The 19,978-nt window shown below is 53.1% G+C and overlaps 1 protein-coding gene across 5 annotated transcripts; it reads left to right on the forward strand.

The window, feature by feature from the left end:
• Nucleotides 1-974: 974 nt before the first annotated feature.
• On the forward strand, nt 975-18,389 carry LOC107320294 (uncharacterized). 5 transcript variants are annotated; one of them, XM_085518967.1, is made up of 6 exons: nt 975-1,112; nt 1,975-2,100; nt 4,886-5,065; nt 5,168-5,368; nt 5,593-5,746; nt 18,044-18,389. In XM_085518967.1, the coding sequence occupies exons 2-6, from the start codon at nt 2,074-2,076 to the stop codon at nt 18,259-18,261; spliced, it is 780 nt and encodes a 259-aa protein (XP_085375093.1). In that variant the 5' UTR covers nt 975-1,112; nt 1,975-2,073; the 3' UTR covers nt 18,262-18,389. The 5 variants fall into 5 exon arrangements, with proteins under 5 accessions (XP_085375093.1, XP_085375094.1, XP_085375097.1 ...); XM_085518968.1 differs by lacking the exon at nt 18,044-18,389 and adding an exon at nt 8,633-8,856; XM_085518971.1 differs by lacking the exon at nt 18,044-18,389 and adding an exon at nt 6,781-7,168.
• Nucleotides 18,390-19,978: the final 1,589 nt, after the last annotated feature.

A 19,978-nucleotide genomic window follows, 5' to 3' on the forward strand; every position in this document is an offset into this window, starting at 1 on the left:
GTGGGGGGCACCCAACTAACAGCAGGGATGGAACTGGGGGCTGTAAGGTTCCCTCCTACCCAACCATTCTGTTATTCTATGATCCTATGACGTGCATTGTAAGGGCAGAACGGTAGCTGGTGTCACCTTGAGTCCTGCTGCTGCCAGGAGCTCATACCTCATCTTTCAGAGAGCATTAGAGCGCTCTGTCCTACATACACTGTCACACCTTCAGAAATAGACCTGGAAATGTCACCAATGAGTTTCCAGCCCAGTTATCAGGATGGCTGTGGCTGCTCTCCCTGCGCTGCACTGTGTGAGTGCTGCCCAGCCACAGCCACCCTGCACCCCTAAAAGCACATTCCCCATCTGCTGCACCCCCAGCAGGACACAGGGCTGTGATAGAATCCCAGAGCAGTTTGGGTTGGGAGGGTCCTCTATCACTTCCACTCGTTTAAATACCGGTGTTTCAGCAATTCGGGTCACAGTGCAGAGCTGCTGTTGGACGCCAGGTGGCACATGGATCTCTTGGTTTGAATGGAAGCTCTGTGCTCCCTCTGCAGAATGGAGTTTGCAGCCCTAATTCATGCTGATCAGGGTAACTTTCCAATCCTAGGTGTGGATTTTTGGCACCCTGGTAGTGCCAGCACCGTGTACAGCACCTGCAGAGCCTGGCAGAGGGGGTTCCCAGTGCTCTGCCAGCAGGTTGCATTGGAGCAGTTTCCTTACTGGGATGTACTGGTGCCTTTCTCTGGCCCAGCACATCCTCTGCCCTGCTGTGTTGGTGCCTGGGGGCTTCACTTTCAGGAGCTGCTCCAAATAATGCATTCAGGTGCATGCAGTCACTTTCTGCATTAGGTTAGAAGCTAAAATGCTGTGGAAAAAGTTCTTTCCGTATGTATTAGGTATGGAACAGGCTCTGCAGAGTGGATGGGACTCAAGGAGCATTGGGACACCATTCTCAGCCACAGGACTTGGGTGGTGCTGCTGGAGCCAGGGAGTGGACGCAGTGATCCTTCCAACTTAATAGTCCTCCATTTATCTCCTGCTGGGTGTCATGCAGGGAGGCCGTAACACTGAGACACCCTGAGCTTTGATGGAAGCATGCACACACACTCTTCACTTCCCTTCAGGTAAGCAGGGCATCAGCAGGTGTTGCTTCCCATGCCCACCAATGCCTTACTGCAGGAACCCTCTCCCTGCAGTGCCTGCTCTATGCAAAGCTTCCTTTCTTTTCCCAGCCCAAACCTTTGTGTTTTGTCAGAGAACCTTATGTTTTTGCTTTGCTTTTCCTCTGGCAGCCGTTAACTTGGGCCATTGTCAGCTGGCAAGTGGCACTGAAAAGGAACAGAGATGTCCCTCTTCTCTTCTTGTCCAGGAGCACTCACATACAACAGATGTGCTCACTGCCAGGCCTAAGGACAGAGAGTCTGGATTCTCTTCTGGCAGGACAGCTTTGCTCTCTGCCCTGACCTGGGCTCCCTTTTCCATACTTACAGGAATAATTCACTATGCATCAGGTCAGGATTTCACACTGGTATTAATACAGACCCTGTGCTGCACAACTTGCACTCTGTGCGTTGCCATATGACATTATGGACATACAGATAGTTTGGCTTGTGGGTTGATTCAGTTTGAAGATCTGGTTTCATATTAACTTTTTATTATTAGTTCTTATCAGAGCCTGTGTTCTCTATTAGGGCTTTGGGGATGGTGCTGCTGGGGGATGGTGTGTTCTCAGAGGAGGCCTGGAGCCTTTCTTCCTGCACCATGGCTGCAGAAGGGGTGTCTGTGCCTTTGAGTTACTGTAGGGAAGGGTTTGGGGCCTCAACACGAAACCCACAGATCCTAGAAGCTGCAGTCTCTTGGCACAAGGATTCTAGAAGCACACACAGCTCTCAGCCTGTTGGACTGTCCAGCACCTCCTTGTGCCAACCCAGATACATCCAAAGTTCAGTTTGTGTTTCAGCAGCTGATGGTTTTTGTCCACCACAGGTGCTGGTGGTGTCTGTATACCTGGAACCGACTTTCAATGAGCTCTATGGCAAACAGTGCTCCCTGGTCTCTCGTCACAGCATTACCCACGGGCTACCAATGGTGACCCACATCCTGGCATGGCAGGTGAGCTGGCACTTCTGATGCAGGATGCCGTGCACAGAAAAATACATGCAGGTGAGACAGAGCTGTGCTGCAGGGGGCTTCATTGCTAGGAAGGGGTTACACCCACTCCCCTTCTTAATGCCAGCACTGTGGGGGTGCTCACTGTGCAGGAATCGAGGGGCAGAGCACTCAGCTTTGCAGGTAGCAAAGGGTCAGCAGTGGGGACCTGCTAATGCCAGTGCTGTGCCATCAGGCTGCTGCTTTGGGGAGCACTGGGGCACAGCTGGGCTGCGTGTGCAGGTGTGGGGCGCTCACTGGGAGGCGTTGGGGTCTACAGTGCACATCCCTGGCACTCACACGGGGTCCTAAGTGCCAGGTGTGGGGATGTGGGTGCCAGGCAGAGTTTGTGGCAGCCCCACCTGCAGGAGGCGCTGGGATGAGCCCCAGCTGAGGGACAGCGGTGCACCAACTTTTTATAACCTCATGGGGGTCCGAGGATTCTCCTGGGCTGAAAACCCGGGGGGATTCCGTGTGGTCCCCAAATCTGTACTGAAGTTTTTAAGCCCGTTGCAGTGCTGCTTTCATCCGCCAGATGTGCGCAGTTGAGCCGCGTTGGCTCCCAGCCTGGAAGTGAGGTCAGAGGATGGGGATTGGGAGAAGAAGTCATCTGGTTTCCTGCCTGGGCTCTGACGCATCCCTGCATCCTCCCTTTTCCCCCCCGTGACCTCCTTTTGCAGACAAAGAGGGGAAGTGCTACACACGCAGCATCCCCCGCTGCCCCCCCCGCCTTTATCCTGCCTTGCCAGGGGGGATTTCTTTCTTTCTTTCCTTTTTTTTTTCCCTGCCTTTGACAAGTCCGTAATGGGGAGGGGGGGGTTCCCCATCTGCTGCTGGGGGCACAGGGAGGGATCACCTGCTCTGGTGCACAAAGGCAGCATCGCAGCCTTTTGGTGCTGGTTGTTACGCAGCAGGAGAAGGGAGCTGCAGCCTTTTGTGCCATTAAATAAAGCAGATCCCCAGAGAGCATTATGCAAGCCCTTCTCTCCATCCCTTTGTTCTACACTGCAGAGCTCCCCACAGCCCAACTACACCCCAGTCCAACCATTGTTATTCCTCTTTCCCAGCTCCCACCATACCCTCCCCTACTGATGGTTTAGGGCCCAGACCCCAGAGCTCCCCCCCCAGCATCTCCCTGCCCCATGGCACTGTCCCACCAGGCTGGGTCCACCCTGCCATGCTGAGTCACCCTGGGCGTGCTGAGAATGCATCGTTATTTAATAGCCCCAGGGCTGTGCTTTGCCATTATTTAGCCCATCGTTGCTCAGAGGGTGAGGTGTTTTGGCACTTTAGATGCCCGTTCCCATGAAGAAACACTGCAGCAATGGCTGTGCTGTGCTTCTCCTGCCCTTCCAGGCCAGCTGTGACCTGCAGCACTGTGCTGTGCTGCTCCCAGACCCACTCATCCCTCACCACACTGGGGATGTGCCCATAACATCTGTGGGGTTGGATCTGGGCATCCCATCCATGTCTCCCATAGCTGAGCACAGTGCTGCAGCACAGATATGGCCCAGAGCTGCTGCCCCAGCCCAGCCCTGACCCCAGAGGGACCCTCCTTCCCTAAAAAGACCCTCAGAGGGTTTTGGGGTTTGTTACATGGCCGCTGTGGCTTTGAGTTGTGTGAGTGCTGGGCTGTATGTGTGCAGATACAGTGCCACAGTGTGTGAGGGCACCCTGCTCCTGGCTGGACTTCCTCCTTTAGCATTATGATTTTACCCACAGTTACCTATAGAAGTGCTTTATCTGTCTCTTTCTGTTCTGCTGTGGGTTTTAATTCCCTGTTTTCCTTTCCTTGCTTTGCTCCAGCTGCCCCACAGCACACAGATCCTGAATCTATGCTTTTCTCTCCTATAATCAATGCCCGCTGTCCCCTTGTGAACTGAACCTGAAAAACCCTCTGTAAGGTTGACGTGGGAATTTAAGCTCCAGATCCAGCTGGCTTTGTCCCTAGGCTGATTTACTCCTGGAGGATCAGGGGATGGCCTGCAAGGTGTCCTGGGCTCGTTGCCATTCCCCTTTGGTTCATAGCCTTTCATGTGGGGCAGCTCAGTGTCACCCTCAGCCCCCTCTTCTCAATCTGGGTGTGCTTCCATCGGGGTGAAGCACAGCACAGGGTTTCTGCTGGGGATTTTAACAAGGCAAAGAACACATCAGTGGGGGAACTGTGTGTGTGTATATACACATATAAATGTATATAGCAACTGCTTTAGTTGATAGGAACTATGGTGAAAAGTGTTGGATTTTCCTAAGCCTTTCCCTATGGACTGTGCATGTAATACAGTGAGGAAAAAAAATGTTTAAAGGGGTCGAAAGGAGATGCAGCCAGGAATGCTTGGGAGAAAAGAGGCTGCTCCTGGAGTGTTTGGGGTGGGTGTTTGGGCCAATATAGGGTCATTTCTATGAGGTCTGGTTGGGGTCTGTTTGTGTTGGAGCATCACTCCTCCATGGTCTGTGTGGCACCAGAGGGTGCTCGTGCACCACAATGCGGAGCCGTCCTCTCCCTCAGCCATTTTAAACCGAATGTTTTTCTCTCCTGCAGTCTCCATTTTATGTTTCCGTAGAAGAAAATAGAACAGGGTTTGAAGGAGGAGGAGAAGGGAGGGAAGATGCTGAGGCAAAGCCCGGGGCTGGTGGGGGGGAGGAGGAGGCTGGTATGAGGCAGCATGAGGGGCTCCCATGGGAAGATGCTGGAAGTGGGGTGCTCTGCTTTATCCCCTGCCAGCTCCAACCTCCCTCCGTGCTGTTTCAGAGTGTGGCATCACTTTCTGGCCCCTCATCTCTGCATCCAGCTGGGCACATCACCATAGGCCCCATAGGATCTGCGGGGCTGCTCCTGCCCAACTTCCCTCTTTCCTTGCTGAGGATGCTGAGCTCTATTCTTGTCCCTTTTCCTTCCTGCCCACATGTGCTGGATGGGATGTTGTCCCAGGTTTGTTACCAACACGTCACCTTTCCCAGCTGCATGGAAAGCCCCAGGAGAACCTCCAGCCTGCAGTAACTGAGTGCTTGTTGTTCTTGCCTCTAATTCTAGGAACTGCCCTTATCTTACTCATCACAGTGCGGCCTGGGGAGACCAAGCAGGCATTTCTCAATCCAGGATATGAAGCAAGCTCTGCATTCACTTCCAGAAGGGAATATCATTGGGGCAGACCCAAAGCCCAGGTCCTCACCCCTGGGGTACATGTGCAGCAATGGCAGCTGGTGTCACAGTGTCCAGCTGATCTCAGAGCAGGTAACACAGCCAGGTAATGCCGCAGCTCCTTCCCACATCACTCTGCCCATCCCTCACTGATGTGTCCCACTCACTCTCAGCCCTGGGCCTGATTTATCCTCAAGCCCTTTCATCCCCTGTGATTCCCACTTTGTTGCTCTCATCGCAATGTGACTTTGCAGCTTAATGGAGCTTTTTGTTCTGCTTGTACCCAACCGCTTTTTATCTCTCTTTCCTTCCCACAGCCGCGCACAAAGAGGCTTCTCAGGAAGATGATAAACATCCTAAGAGCCACTGCGGCTTCTGGAGACACTTACATCAGTGTCTTTTCCTTTAAATATCCTGAGCTGAAGCGCCCTTTGCCTGTGATCTCGTGTATGCCCACACAACCGAAAATAGGTCAGTGGTTGTGTGCAGGCAGCGCCGTGCTGTCTGCTGGGGAGCATCCCTGGGAGGAGGTGGGGGCTCCCACATGGCACTGTTGGGTGCTTGGGCTCCTTGCAGGACGTGTCACTCTGTCCCACCAAAGGTGATGTGCAGCTGGATATTGTCACCTTGGCCTGAGCTCTCTGCTTGAATTTAAGGTGTTGTCTTCAATGAGGTTATGGTGCTCTGTGGGGGTGTCAGGATGATGCCAGCGAGCACCAGGGAGATGCTCTCTAGTCTCTCCCCATCCCAGTTTCAATGCACTTTGTTGCACGGAGAAGCCGAATCTTTATTACTGATTGCTGGCGTGGTTCTGCTCAGCCACTGCATGGGGAAAAGCTGGAGGTTACTGAGGGATGTGCTCATGCAGCAGCATTTGTCTGAGGCCTCAGCACTTAAAGAGAACAAAGACCAGGAGGGTGGAGAGAAGGATCAGCCCCTTCCCTTAACAGCAAAGTTGGGTTTGTTGCTGTTCTGTTCTCCACATGGTGTCCCACTCCTCCTCTCCCTGCATCCTCTGTGCTTTCTGACATTGCATAAAGGCTGATGCACGGCACAGGCAAAGTGCACACAGTCAATACCCAGCATGGAACCTTAGTTCCCAAACAAGCTGCCTCTGGACCTGCAGAGGAAGAAGCTGTTTGCTCTCCCCTGGGTACAGGGCAAGTCTGGGTGAGCCCATATGGGCCTGGATCCATTCAAAGGTCCTTATATATTAAGGACAAGCTTCTGGTAAGTGCTCACTTGGGTTCACCTCTGCCCCTTAATTATAATGGGTAAGTAATGAACGAGTTGCTCCCATCCAAACAGCTTGAGAGGACCTGGAGAGCTTTGGGCTGTGTGTATAGGAAAAACTGAGTGCTTGAAATGCAAAAGAATCTGCCCTGTAAAAGTCCAGGAGGATAAGTCATGCTTTCCTGCCACATATAATGCCAAAAATAAAACAAGGTTGGTTGTGCAATGCCGGTAGTTACAGCAGATCACGGGGCTGTTTTTCCTTCTTGCAGTGCAAGAGCTCTTCCAGGCACAGATCTGAGCCTCCTGGAACAAAACCCTCCCTTCTTTCCTGGCCCTGCTGGATGCAGGCAGCCACAGGAGGATGGGATGCTGGGGGTTAAGGCTGTGACCTGAATGAGAGCACTGCTGCGTCTCACAGACAATGGAGTGGAAATAAATCTGACCTTGTTCCCAGTGCCAGAGCCTTTATAATGCTATATGAGTAGTAGGGAAGGATGAGGTGCCTCAGGCGTGCTCAGCTCTGTGCTGTTGCTTTGGGGTGTGGGGTATTTGTTTGTTCCTAAACTCATCGATCGAATCAGCGTTTTCATAGCTGGGATGTAGTCAGGCCTTTCCCTTGAATCCCCAGCAGCCAATAAATAGTTCTGCTGTCCCTCAGCCCTCCTGTGCTGTCAGCTCTGAGTATCCCAGTGCCTGCCCTCTGCCCCAGCTCCCCAGCTGCTGCACGGCCTTACAACCCCTCCTGGCCGTGGCTGAGGCTGTTTCCTTTAGCCAAGGATGAGATCTGAATGCAGAGCTCTGGAGGCACAGAGCAGCTGTTTACAGAACCCTTCTGCTTGCTGTCACGAGTTGGGAAGCAGCACGAGTAACAAGCAGTTGTTTGTCTGCCACGTGGGAGCTGGGAGTCCAAAAAGCAGAGGGCTGCTGGGCTGCTCACCCTGGGCAGCATCCCTCATCTGCACTTGCATGTTTCTGCATTGCTCTCCTGCTGATCCCTGTGCTCAGATCAGCAGGAATCCCAGTCCTGCTTTGTCTGAAGTCTGCAGGCACTGCTTTAATGCTTTGTGTTTGACCTGGCAGTGGTACAAAGGGAGGGACTTGGGGCTGCCCGTGCTCATCCTACACCTACAGACTCATCTGCTTCCTCTCCACCTTGAGTCTAATTTTGGCTTGATAGGGAGAGCTGTGGCCACCAACCAGCCCTGTTGTATTACAGGTGAGCCTGTATAGGGGGTTACTGTCCCAGGGGGTCACTGGGACTCTGCAGAGGGTTGTCTCTGTACAGGAAAAGTGCTTTGCCCTGGGCTGAGTATCCTGTGTTTGATGGGGTGGTCAGCACCTTCTGTCTCATCTGTATGTGATGCTGCACTGCCCTGCTCTCAGCTCTGCTTGTTCTCATTCCCTGTCACCTGTGCAGAGCCCCAGCAGCAGGATTTGGGCACATACACTGTGCCCTCCCCAGCCTGGAAGTTGCAGTTGCAGTAGCAGCTCTGAGCCCCAATGTTGGGGCCCTTCTCCCTTTGGGTCTGCAGTGCTCCATCCATCCTTGTGTGTGAAGTCAGCATCCAGGTACAGGCTGCTCCAAAGGCTCGACTCAGGCTTGCTGGTCACCCAGCAGCACTGGGGGAGGCTGCACAACCCCATGCCTCATTTCAGTCCCTTTGCAAAGGAAAAACCTATCCACAAAACAGCCGGATCCAACGTCTGGAAGGAAGGATGCCGATTGTTTTTTCCCCTGTGATTAAAAACTGCTCGTGCTGAGTCAGCAGCAGGGAGGAAGGAAGGTGGGAGCAGCAGGATGCAGCCCTTCCTGCAGGCAGGATGGCAGCAGGGGATGGTCTGCCTGAATTTAAGTGCCATGGTGTTTTCATGGGTATCTCTTGTGTCCTGCCAACAGCTGCAGGGCTGCAACCACACTCCTGGTATAATACTGGGAGTGAGTATTTTAGGAATGTGCTTCTCTGGGGTTTTTTTTGTGTGTCTTCTTTAATTTCAGTGTCTCGTTGTGTAAGCACAACCAAGGGGGTGGACTCTGCCTGTGGAATGTGGAGCTCAGAACCTTCCAGCTGACACAGAGAGTGATAAATGTGTAGAATGGTGGCAATATGCTTTTGCTTTTAGGGAGAAGGTTGTGTGGGAGTGTCGAGGAGGAGCAGAGGAGGCATGGAAGAGAAGAGGATACTGAATGTAAAGCTGGTAAAAGAGAAGGCAGAGGAGGAGAGCAGCTGGTGGAGGTGAATGCAGCTGTGAGATGCAGTTGGGTGTCAGACAGCAGAAGAGTTGGACTGAATGCAAAGCTATATCAATAATGTGCAGGAGATATGAGTGGGGTTGGATTCTTGGGGATGGAGGCCTGGGTATACAGAGAGCACAGCTCTGCTTTGCTGGCAGGGTGGATGCCAAGAGCAGCAACTGGAAGGTTTGCCTGCATAGCTCTGAGGTGCTGAGCATCACTGTATGCCCACTTCCATCCACACGCTCTGAGAGCACTGGGCAAACTTGAGGGCTTTCTTAAGTAGCCTCTCACCTAAATAAAGAGCAGCAATTCACATGGTGCACCAAAAGCCGTGTGACCAACTGGGCAGCCATTTAGTGCTGTTGTCCCTTGCTCCATCTCCTCCCTTGCTGTTTGGGAGGCCTAGTGGGTATCAGCCCTCCCCTCCCTGCTTTCCAAACAGTCACGCTGTGCTCTGTTCATGCAGGCGTCTGGCATCAGGCTGCTCTATTCCAGCCACATCAATTTCAGATTTCATTGCAAATGCATTTTAAAGGGGGGGTTGGAGGAGGAGGGGGAGGAAAGGGGAGAGGTCAGAGACGGTCTTTGAGCTTTTCCAGAGCTGCTGCTTGAGCCTGGGGGCACCCAAACCTGATGCAGCTCCATGAGGTAGGTATGCAGCAGCAGTGCTGACCACACTGTGCAGCCACAGGCTCAGATTCCTCATTCCCTCACACCCTCCCATGTCCTTCCCTGGGGTGAGCTGGGCTGTGCAGCAGCAGCACCACAGCCATGCATGGGAGCTGTTAACACAGGATGCCTATGAGCTCACAGCTGTACCCCCCACCCCGCCTCCAAGCAGTGCTGCAGTGGGGATCTGGCAGCCCAGCCTGGAGGCCCACAGCCACAAGTGAGCCCTCCCAGCTCCACCAGCAGCAGTGGCTCCTTTGAATGCAAAGGCCACTCTCAGCCCAGCAGGTTAACTCGGCTGCCTGTGCCCCGTGCTGTCCCCACAGCATGCACTTTCTCACTTCCTTCACTCCCTGCTACCAGAGCCATTCTTTGTTTGCAACATCTGGCCTCAATTATGGTCCCTCTCCGTTGATTTCCTGTGTCTCTGGGTTTCCTGAAACACATCCCCTCCTCCCAGCAATGCTGCACTCCTGGAGCTCTCGCATTCCTCCCCTCCTCCCGCAGCTCTTGGAATGAAGTGGTCCCAATCCTGGCCTCAATAAGCAACACTGAGCCCAGGGATGTGTTCAGCCCTTGTGGTGGTCCCAGCCACTGTCTTGGGGGTACAGGGACTGCAGCTTTGGGGTGCCCAAAATCCCAGCTTGTTTAAGAGGAGGGGGAGGTGAAAATGGTAAAGATGGATAAAACATGAGAACTCACAAGCTAATGATTTCCATCCCCTTGCTGGCGTGTTTCAGCATTCGGAAGGGGATCTGGCTAGCAGCTGTGCCAGCAATCACAATTGGAGCTCAAAGAGTATTTTTGTTCTGTGTCAGCTTTCATCCGTGGCCCCTTTAGGTTCCCCTGGCTCCAGCAGATGCCAAAGCTCCAGGGCTCCTACTGCTGCTGTCCCAGCAGATGCTTTCCATCCCATGCCCAGCAATGCAGTGAGATGATGGAGGGATGAAGGAGGCTCTGCCTTATTCCTGCCCACCCCCCCCCAGGCAGAGGGGATGCTCTCTCTCAGGTTCCCAGTGACTCAGCGGGATTCGTAAAACAGAAGGAAAATAGCTTCAATTTCCACACCTCTGCATCCTAAAGTGTGTGTGGGGGGTGACAGCAGGGACAGCTCAGGGCTGCACATGGGAAAGATTCCATAAATACCTGTGGCCAAGCAGTCCTGCACCCCACTTTAGGCACAGAAGCTCATGCATTTATTATGGAGCCAGTTCTGCTATCTAAGGATGCTAAAGCCTGGCAACAGATGTAAGGAACTGGGTTATTTCTGTAGCTGTGGTTTGAGCTTCCTTTGGGGAGGCAGTGTTTGCTCTTACCGAGACTAACTCCTCCAGAGCAGTAACTCCTTACCATCCTCTGATGCTAGGGACCTGCCTGCCTGCTATTTGGACAGCCTGCTCTGTGTGTAAGCAAAGCCCACAGGTGGGGGGGGGATCCAAATTTGCAGTGTCCCAATACAATATGGTCCCCCAGCTCTATTCTGTGACATGGGCTGAGTTCAGACTGAAGTCCCCCCTGGGCCCCTGTTCTGTCTCGTCCTCAGAGACCCTCTAAGTTCACAAGCACCTGTGTGGGGAGCCAGAAAGCTGTGCTCAATGGCAAGGGAATGCTGCTGTCACACCAATGTTAGCCCCTAAGGGTGAATTAGGACTGGTTTGCTCTGCAGGGAGCATCTATGCCAGTTGTGAGGGGCAGGGCCACAGTGATCAGTGTCTGCACTATGACTCCACTGGCCCTGAACAATATGGGGTAGGAAGCTGAGGGCTGGACAGTGTGGCAGCCTCCCCTCCATCACCCCACATCTGGGACAGGCAGCCAGCTCTCACCCTCCAGTTCTCCTGCATGGCACAGCAGCCCCTACCCCCCTAAATCCATGTTTTTGGGGTGCTGGGGACCTACAGCCGAGCTGGGGAAACGCAGTGTTGTACCGGCAGATGGCACCCAGCACAGGCAGCCAGGAAGGCTCACGCAGATGTTAAATGGGATTTTATAGCTCTGGGTTTCATCAGGAGCTGTTGTCTTGGAAACAGAAATCTGCAGAGCGCTCATGCGTTCGGCGTTAACTGCTTCGGTGCCTCACCGATGGCTGCGAGGGGTGCACAGCAACCCTCCTCTCTCTGATGGAAGGAGAAGCTCCTCTCAGAGTGATTTGTGCTGGAGACAGTGGGATTAAAGGGCTGTCAGCCTCGGAAAGTCAGAAGGAATGCGACTTTTTTAGTGCTGGGTTTTTAGAGGCTTTTCGATATCTCTTGGTGCAGAAGGCTAAAAACTGGGGAGGACGCGTGGGCTCCATTCGCTGCCCAGAGCCACGGACCACAACCCTGCACCCACGCTTTGTCCCGTTGCATCTCATTCTGGTCCCAAAACCTTCGGGTTTCACCCCGCTTTGGTGCTGCCTGCCTGGACGCGAGGGGGCACCGCGGCTTCGCTGCCGCTGTATTGATGGTAGCGCATGTGTCGCTGCCGCACATGGGATTCAGCGGGGTGATGGCTCTGTTGCTGGGGAAGGAAAGCAGCTGAGACCGAGTTAATCTTCTTAGAGGGCTGAGCGCCGTCGGGGGAGAGAAAGGGAGATTAGAGGGCAGAGGATGGCATTAGCAGCCGGGACGCCAGTTGGAGAGGAGAGCGGAGACAAGTGAACCTGGCGCCGAGGGAGAGCGAACGGGGAGATCAGGGAAGGAGCCTCGGGGGCTTCAAATGGCAGCAAATAACCCAACAGCTGGGTTCTCCCAGGGAAAGCTTTAGAAAACACGCCAAAAATCCTGGCTGAGCACCCAACCCCCCCCCGGGCCACTTCTCAGGGAGGAAGATGTTGCCAGGCAGTCAGGTCCTAATCCATCCCCTCCTGACCACCCCGGCCCCTCCTGGCCCTTCCATCCCTTCCATCCAAGTATGTGGGGAGGGAAGGGCAAACCAGCTGGGTTATGCCCTGCACCTGCCAGACATGAGGAGCAGGACATGGAATATTTGTTGTCCCTCTCCCTAATACAAAAAGTGCTCTTTTCAGCAGAGAAATGGGGCATGAGGCTGACATTCTGTCTGAGGGTTTGGATGCTCAGGTCAGCACCCTGCTCCTGCCACATGGATTTCACGGGGCCCTGTGAGTCCCATGCAGATGACAATGAAGCTGAGTGGCTGTGTCAGTGGGAGCTGGCTGGGGTCAGTGCAGACACAGCAGGGCTGTGGGACAGGCAGGTGCTGCTCTCAGAGCTGCCTAATGCTGGGCATTTTGGGAATGGTTCAGGAAGGGAAATCAGTGCCCATATAAACTGCTTGGTGTTTGTTCCTAGCAGCTGTCAAGGAAACCATGGCACAGTTCAGATACCCGTATTGCTGCTGACGCGTTGCATCCTTTTAATCCATTTCCAAAATAGCTTCTCCATTACTCCATTAGTGCTGGCTTATGCACCACACTGTTCTCCTGTGTGCTGGCATCTGTTCTGCCCTGCAACATGGAGCTTTAGGGTTTGTCTTCCAAGCAGGGGAGGTAGAATCAGAGGTTTTACATGCCCGAGTGTGAGCACGACAGGGTTGTTGTGTTCCTGCCAGAAATATTCACATAGAGGTGGAAAGAGCTGAGGTTGCAGCAGGACATGCAGAGGTACAACCCAGTGCCAAGGGCTACAGGAGGAGACGAAGGGAAGAAGCTGATGCCAGGTAGCAGAAGGAAAAGAGATCAAAATATGTTTGGAAAAGAGACAACATGGAAGGAGGCTCAGAAATGGTGGGGGCTGAGGAGGACAGCGTGGAAGAAATGGCTGCAGTCAGTAGTTTGTGCACTGCTGAAAGTGAGGGGGATTCCAGGTAGTGGGCTGCAGGCTGAGAAAAAGAAAGCTGAGAAAATGAGGACCCAGAAAAGCAGAAATGAGGACACGCAGTGCCAGATCTGTGCTACAGCAGTGTCTGCCAGCTGGTCACCAAGCAGGGGAGTGGGGGAGGGAGGTCTCCAAGGCGAGCCTTTGGGAAATGGAAACCAGAACAGGGATGTAGGAGAGAAAGCTACAATTTCCCTGTCTGAAATACAGGAGGAGAGCTGAAAGAAATGCTCATTTCCCTTCTAGCAGCCTATAGTAGCAGTGAGATGCTCTTCTTTTACACGTGTTGAGGATTTAAAGGTACAGGGTGTCCTGTAGGATGGCAGGGAGTGATGGGGATGGGTGCTGTCAGGAGGGAAAAATGTGAGGCTGGTGGGAATAGCTGCATAGTGTCAGAAGGGGGTTTGACCCTCACAGACTTGTGTTTCTGAGGTCTTAGCTGTTAGTAGTAGTGATTAAAATGCTGACAGGACTGTGCTCCAGCCAACAGTGGGATCCTATGGCTGGCATGTGGCTGGTGTCACCATACAACCATCCTCCTGGTGTTTTCCTCTTCCAATGCTGGGACTGTGGCTGTCACCATGGCACTCTGTGTCCTGCCAGCTGCTCGGTGCTGCCGTGCCCTGTGTCCTGTGCCCATGTCCTTCTGATCAGCTCCATTTACTCCACAGCCCACTATGCCCAGTGCAGGCTGCCTGCAGGAAGCTCTCCTGCTGCTGCCAGCCCCTGGGGTGATGCTCGCCTCCTCGCAGCTGCTCCAGACCCCGCTTCCCTTTGGTGGGGACTGTTTCCTTTTGCACACCTGCACAAACAAAGCTCAGCATCAAGCCTGAGGCTCAGCTGCTGCTTAGTTCCTGGGCTGGATGAGGACTGAAGGCACTGGACTATCAGCAGGATTTGCTGCTTGTGAGATCTCTGCTGCACTAACCAGGCTGCAGGGGCCAGCAGAGCGCACTTAACACCCATGTAGGGGTGAGATGGGTCCCAGACACTCTGAGTGTCACCAAAGAACGTCCTTCAGCTGCTCACTGCACTTTCCCCCTTTTTCTTTTCTGCTCTTTTCAGAGCTGATCACGGCACAAGTGCTTGAGGTGGCAGCGCCTACATAGTTCCTTAACCAGCCTTAACCAGCTCTGACATTGTCACTGGGTGCAATGCCCCCCTCAGCCCTTTCCCCACAGCCCCCATCTGGTGCCTTGTTGTCCCCAGGAGTTCATAGAACTGCAGAATCACAGACTATCCTGAGCTGGAAGGGATCTATTGGATTGCAGAGCCCATCTCCAATAGCACCCAAAATCCAAACCCTATGTCTGAAGACCCAGCAGAGTGATATGGACAGGCTGGAGAGCTGGGCTGAGGACAATGGGATGAGCTTCAACAAGACCATGTCCTGGACTTTGGCCACTATAATCCCAGGCAGTGCTACAGGCTTGAGGCAGTGGCTGAAAGCTGTGTGGGGGGAAAGGATCTGGGGATGGCTGTCCCCCAGGAGCACTCCCAGCTCACTTTACCTCATCACAGCCATAGAATCAGCCCATCAGTGCCCAGATCTGCCTCCTGCTGCCCAAGCAGCTGTGCCCATTCACAACCTCATGAGGTCTGTGAAGGAATAGATGCACCTCCAGGCTCTGCTCCATGCCTTAAAGGCCTCATTGTGGTGAGCGGGGTCAGTAGGAGGAGATGGCTGGAGCCGGTTCATTGACGGGGTGTGCACACAATGGCTCAGTGTCCCCAGCCTGGTGCTGTGATTGTCCCCATAGCTTATCCCAGCCCAGTGATTCAGAGCTGTGGTTGCAATGACTCAGCCACTCTCTGTCACTCTCTTCTGTCACCCCAACGTCATGCATGGCCCATCTGTTCCCCATGGCACACCAAAGGGAATGCGGAAAATCAATCACAGCTCCATCCCACCCCAGCTCGCCCTCCTCCAAGGGGGATGGAGCGATACAAAGAGCAATCCAACCTTGCCCCATTGCTCAGTGCTGCCAACCCTAAGCTGAGCCAGGGGAGCAGGGTGCAGCCTTCCTCATGGTGCAGCCATAGCACAGAGAAACCTCTGTATCCTGTGGGCAGAGGCAGCTGTTCCCAACTCTTTCCGAAACATTTTGCCAGAGCTACTGTAACCTTGAATCAGGTCAGCTGGGGGTGACCCAAACTGTGGCTTTCCAGGCACCTGCTCCTCAGCCCTGCCATGAATAACTTGTGCTAGAAACAGTGTAATGATTTCGTGTATTTCTCTTAATAGAAACATAGAATCCTTTTGGTTGGGATGGTCACTTCAAGGCCATTCAGTCCAACTCCCTGCAATGAACAAGGGATACCTACAGCTCCACCAGGTGCCCAGAGACCCTGTCCAGCCTGACCTTGGGTGTCTCCAGGGATGGCTCCAAGTGAGATGTAGGAATCCATGGGAGAGGAAGGAGAAGCAATCAGAGCATGGCACAGCAGTGGCTTTATTTAGTCTTAAGTGTGCTGTGTACCTGCATTGTGGATGCTGCCTGCAGTGCTGGTTCCTCTGCCCGAGGGGAGACATAATGAGCTGGAAAAGTGCAGCAAGGATGGCAGGGGAGACCTGGGAGTGCTTAATGCAGAAGAGGGGCACAAAGGATCTGTATGAAATCATCCACCGTAGGTGTTTGTGTGTCTGCCACAGACACTTTGAGGCATGAATGAGGAGGAGAAGGTTTAAATGCAGAACTGTAATTTCACAGCACTCCTCCATACAAGATGCCGGGGATGTTTACGGGTTACACGGCTCAAAAAAGCAACCGAGCACATTTGTGGAAGAAAAAGGTGGGAGGGTGAGAGAAAACACTGCTGGGGAAAGAAGATGTTGGAGGGGGGAGGGAGGATTTGAGACCTGCCAGGAGAGGATGCAGGAGGGCAGCTCTGTCCGGGCTTATGCCAGGGAGAGAAGGCTGTCAGGGAGGGGAGGCTGTGCCAAAGGGAGGATGGAGACAAAAAGCCCATTGAATACAAGCGGCTGCTTTCACAGCCCTCACTGTGCTGCAGTCCAGCTGCTGGGACATCTCTCCTCCTGTCCACTGCTGGAGCCCCGAGGGGATCAGCACACAAAGCCTGCCTGGCATCTATGAATGCTCTCTGTGTTGTCTGCACAGACCCAGAGCTTGGTTCTCCCCTCGGTACAGTGTTGATAGGAGAGCAGCATCCCTCTGCACAGGGTGCAGGCACACCCAGCACCCAGAAGTGCCCACACTGTGCAGGGGAAGTTGTGTTAGCAGACATGGAAGGGAGGTTGTTAACTATGGGGCTTTGGAAGCTGCTTGTTTGCCTGGTGGCTGCTTTCCTCTGCTTCTCTCCCATGGGATGCACAGCCTTGGAGCTGCTCTCCCAGCTCTGTGCTCCTGCAGTGCAGGAAAAGAGGTGCTGGGTTCACTATAGTTCATCAGCAGAGACTCTGAAAGGCCTTTAAACCTATTGCCTGTCCCTTCCAGGTGGTTTAGCATGGCTGCTCTCAGTATATCTGGAGTCTCCTTGCCAAATTGCTAATGAAAGGTTTTCAGCCCTGCAAGAGTTAATTCCTCTTGCTTGTGCAGCAGTTCAGCTGCTGCTTTATATTCCCAAGCACTCCCTTCCCTTACACCACCCCCTCCCAAATGCAAGGCTGCATCTTCCTTGCTTGGTGTCTGCACATGAGTTCTTCATGTTTGCTGTACTCAGCCAGCCCCGCTGCTCTGCTGTCCTCACTGTGGGCCACCAGCCGTGCCCAAGCCATGGGAGCATTGTGGGCTCCACAAACCTCACACAGGGAAGCATCCCCGAAGTTCCATTTTGCCTTTTCCTTTGCTTGTGGAATCACAGTATCACATAATTGTGTCAAAGGCCACACTGAAGTCCAGAGAGACGATGTCAGTGACCCTTCCCATGTCCTCTGGTGCAATTTCACCATTACAGAAAGTCACTGGGTTGGTCAGGCAAAATAGATCGGTCAGTCCCACCACAGTGGCACTGACAGCCTCAAGCAGGACTTACACTTAACCCTTTGGGGTTTGATCCCATTAAACACAGTGTTATTCCAGCCCTGATCCTGTGGCATGGCAGGCTGGACAACTGATCTGAAGGTGTTTCCTTCCACTGTTTCTAAGGATTTCACCTCTTGCAGCAAATGAAAGGCTGTTTCCACGCTATGGAAGGATGCTGCCTGCTCTCATAACAGTGCAAAAGAGCAGAGAGAAGATGAGATGGAGGCACCATTGAGCTGAGCACTGAGATCAGCAGCTCAAGTTGGGCATTGCATTTGGATTATGGCAGAGGGCAGTCATGATTTCAGGAAGTATTTTGCTGTCGGGGCTGTTGGAGCCACATTTCACGTTCCAGCTCCCACTCAGGTGCCGAGTTGCGTTGTTGCTTTAATTCAACATATTTGCAACAATGAGGTAATGGAGTGATCTGTAACAGCCCCGCGTCATCTGGGCCTGGCTGCTGTCGCACCCAAGAGTGTGAATGTTCTGCTCCGTGCAATGGGGCTTGGCAGGCGCGTGCAGTGCGAGGTCACGGGCAGAGCAGAGCAGTGACTCAGGTTGCCAAGGGAGAGCTGGGGCACAGGGCAGAGCGGGGCTGCAGTGCTGCTCTATCTGAAGTCATGCCTTCTCATTTGCATCTATAAGTGCTACGCTGGGGAAAAGACAAGTCAGGTTTTGTGCTGGTTGGGGTATTGTTGGGATGTGTTATCCCATTATGGGCTGGAAACGGTAACAAAAGTCCATACAGCAGCTGCTGTTCTTGCTCTGCACAGGGCATGATTCCACCTTGCGGCTTCGCTTTGTGCTTATTATCTCTGTCCCATTGCAGGTGCTGAGCTCTGGCATGTAAAGCCAGTAGTGCATGAAGCGGAGATGCTAACAGCTCAGGAGCTGCCTGAGCTGCTCAGAGCCCCTTGGGAAGAGATACGTGCCACTGTAAATGAGGTCTGTGTGTGGAAGAGAGAAAGGTTGGCTGCAGGGTGGGGGCTGCTGCACAGCCTGGAGCAGCAGAGGAGCAGGATGGGGCTGAGCAGAAGGAGCTGGTAGTGATGTGCTCCTGGCTGGGTGCTCCAGGGGTCTGCAAGGAGCAATGCCTGGCCCTGCCCCTACTGCTGGGGGGAAATATGGGGTTAAAAAGGGTGGTGGAACAACTCAAGCACCCATCCATCCCTCTGTTTTCTTGGTGCATGTGGGGCTGGGGGCCATGACACTGACACACCAGGGTGGCAAGAGCCACATCAGGCTGGTGGCAGAGATGGGTCATCATTGAACACTGAATGTGGGTGGCTGCATTCCACAGCTCCAGAAAGCTGCAGAATGAGGATCAGGGTATGTGAGCTGGAGCCTTGCCCAAAGGCTTTTGTTTTCTTGTAATGGTTCCCTTTAATATAAAGCTGTTTTTCATGGCCCTGCAGCTGTGGAGAAGCAGTGCTTTGGTAGCACTGTGATATCAGACAGTCTGTATGGATAAAAGATAGAAAAACAAATGTTATTTTTGGTATTAAAAAGATGATCTTGGCTCTTTGTGCCTCCATATTGTAACCTCAGTGCAGAGACCAGCCTTGAGTTTGTGGCATGGGGCTGCAGGGACCTTGTCCATTCCCTGTGCAGAATACCTCCCTCTGGCAATACTGCTGTGGGACCTGGAAGCCCAAACACTCTGGCTACACACCTCAAGCCTTTCTTGTCCCCATAGCATCCATGTGGCAGTGTGGCCCTGTTTGGGTTGGATCTCACTGAGTATAGGGGCTGACCCAGCCAGGAATCAGCTCCCTGCTGGCATACACGCCTGCTTTGTCCAGATGGCCACGTTAGATGGGCAAATGCCCTGCTGTGTGCTGGTGTCCCTGGCTTGTTGTCACATGAGTACTTTGTCCTTGTCCTTGTCCTGTATATGGGGCAGGATCCAATGACGTGGGTCTGTGTCTTGTGGGTACATTGTGGGTACCAATGCCATCCCTTGGTACACCTGAAGGATGCTCCAGCCCTTCCTGCTTCCACCTTCACCTCTCCAGCCCCCTCTATCCCCTGCTCACAGGGATACAGCCACCAGCTGTCCCCACTCTGTCCCCAGGTCCCTTCCTACCCATCGTGTCCCCACTGCTGCAGCAGGAGGGATGAGCCACATGCTGCAGGCGTGGACACAAGGGACTGCCAGGATAATTTTAAAACCAGGGCAGAGAGCTGATTATTGCCCCACTTTGGCTTCATTCTCTTTAAGTTGTTTTGTTTTATTTTTTTTCCTAAGGGCCCTTTTGATTAACTCAGCAATGACAAAGCTGCTAATTGGGGAGTGCAATGCCCCAAGGTGGGATATTGGAGGTGGGAGCAACGTGCCCTCAGGTGCCTGGCAACTCACAGGAAAAACTGGGATGAAACAGCTGTTCTGAGCTGCCTCTCTGACCTGGAGCTGGAGCAGAGGAGCTGGAGGGGCACATAGGAAAGCCAGGCTGGGAGATGGACAGATAGATTGACTGACTGACAAATAGATGGATGGATAGGTGGTTGGATGGATGGTTGGACGGACAGACAGCTAGACATAGGATAGATAGATAGATAGATAGATAGATAGATAGATAGATAGATAGATAGGGTAGATAGGATCACTAGATGGCTGGATGATGGGTAGATGGATAGGATAGATAGATGGAGAGATAGATGAATGATTAGATATATGGATAGAAGATAGGTGGATGGATAGATGGATAAATAGGTAGACAAACAGATGGACAGGTAGGTAGATTGACAGATAGACAAAGATAGG

This window comes from Coturnix japonica, chromosome 18 (assembly GCF_054131305.1).
Source record: "Coturnix japonica strain WE chromosome 18, WE-NBRP24, whole genome shotgun sequence".
In the NCBI taxonomy this organism is placed as follows: domain Eukaryota; kingdom Metazoa; phylum Chordata; class Aves; order Galliformes; family Phasianidae; genus Coturnix; species Coturnix japonica.

Coding starts and splice junctions, on each gene's coding strand:
- LOC107320294 (XM_085518967.1), top strand. CDS start 2,074: ATGGTGACCCACATCCTGGCATGGCAG. Junction 5,066..5,167: donor TGGATGGGATGTTGTCCCAG/GTTTGTTACCAA, acceptor CTCTAATTCTAG/GAACTGCCCTTATCTTACTC. Junction 5,369..5,592: donor TCCAGCTGATCTCAGAGCAG/GTAACACAGCCA, acceptor TCCTTCCCACAG/CCGCGCACAAAGAGGCTTCT.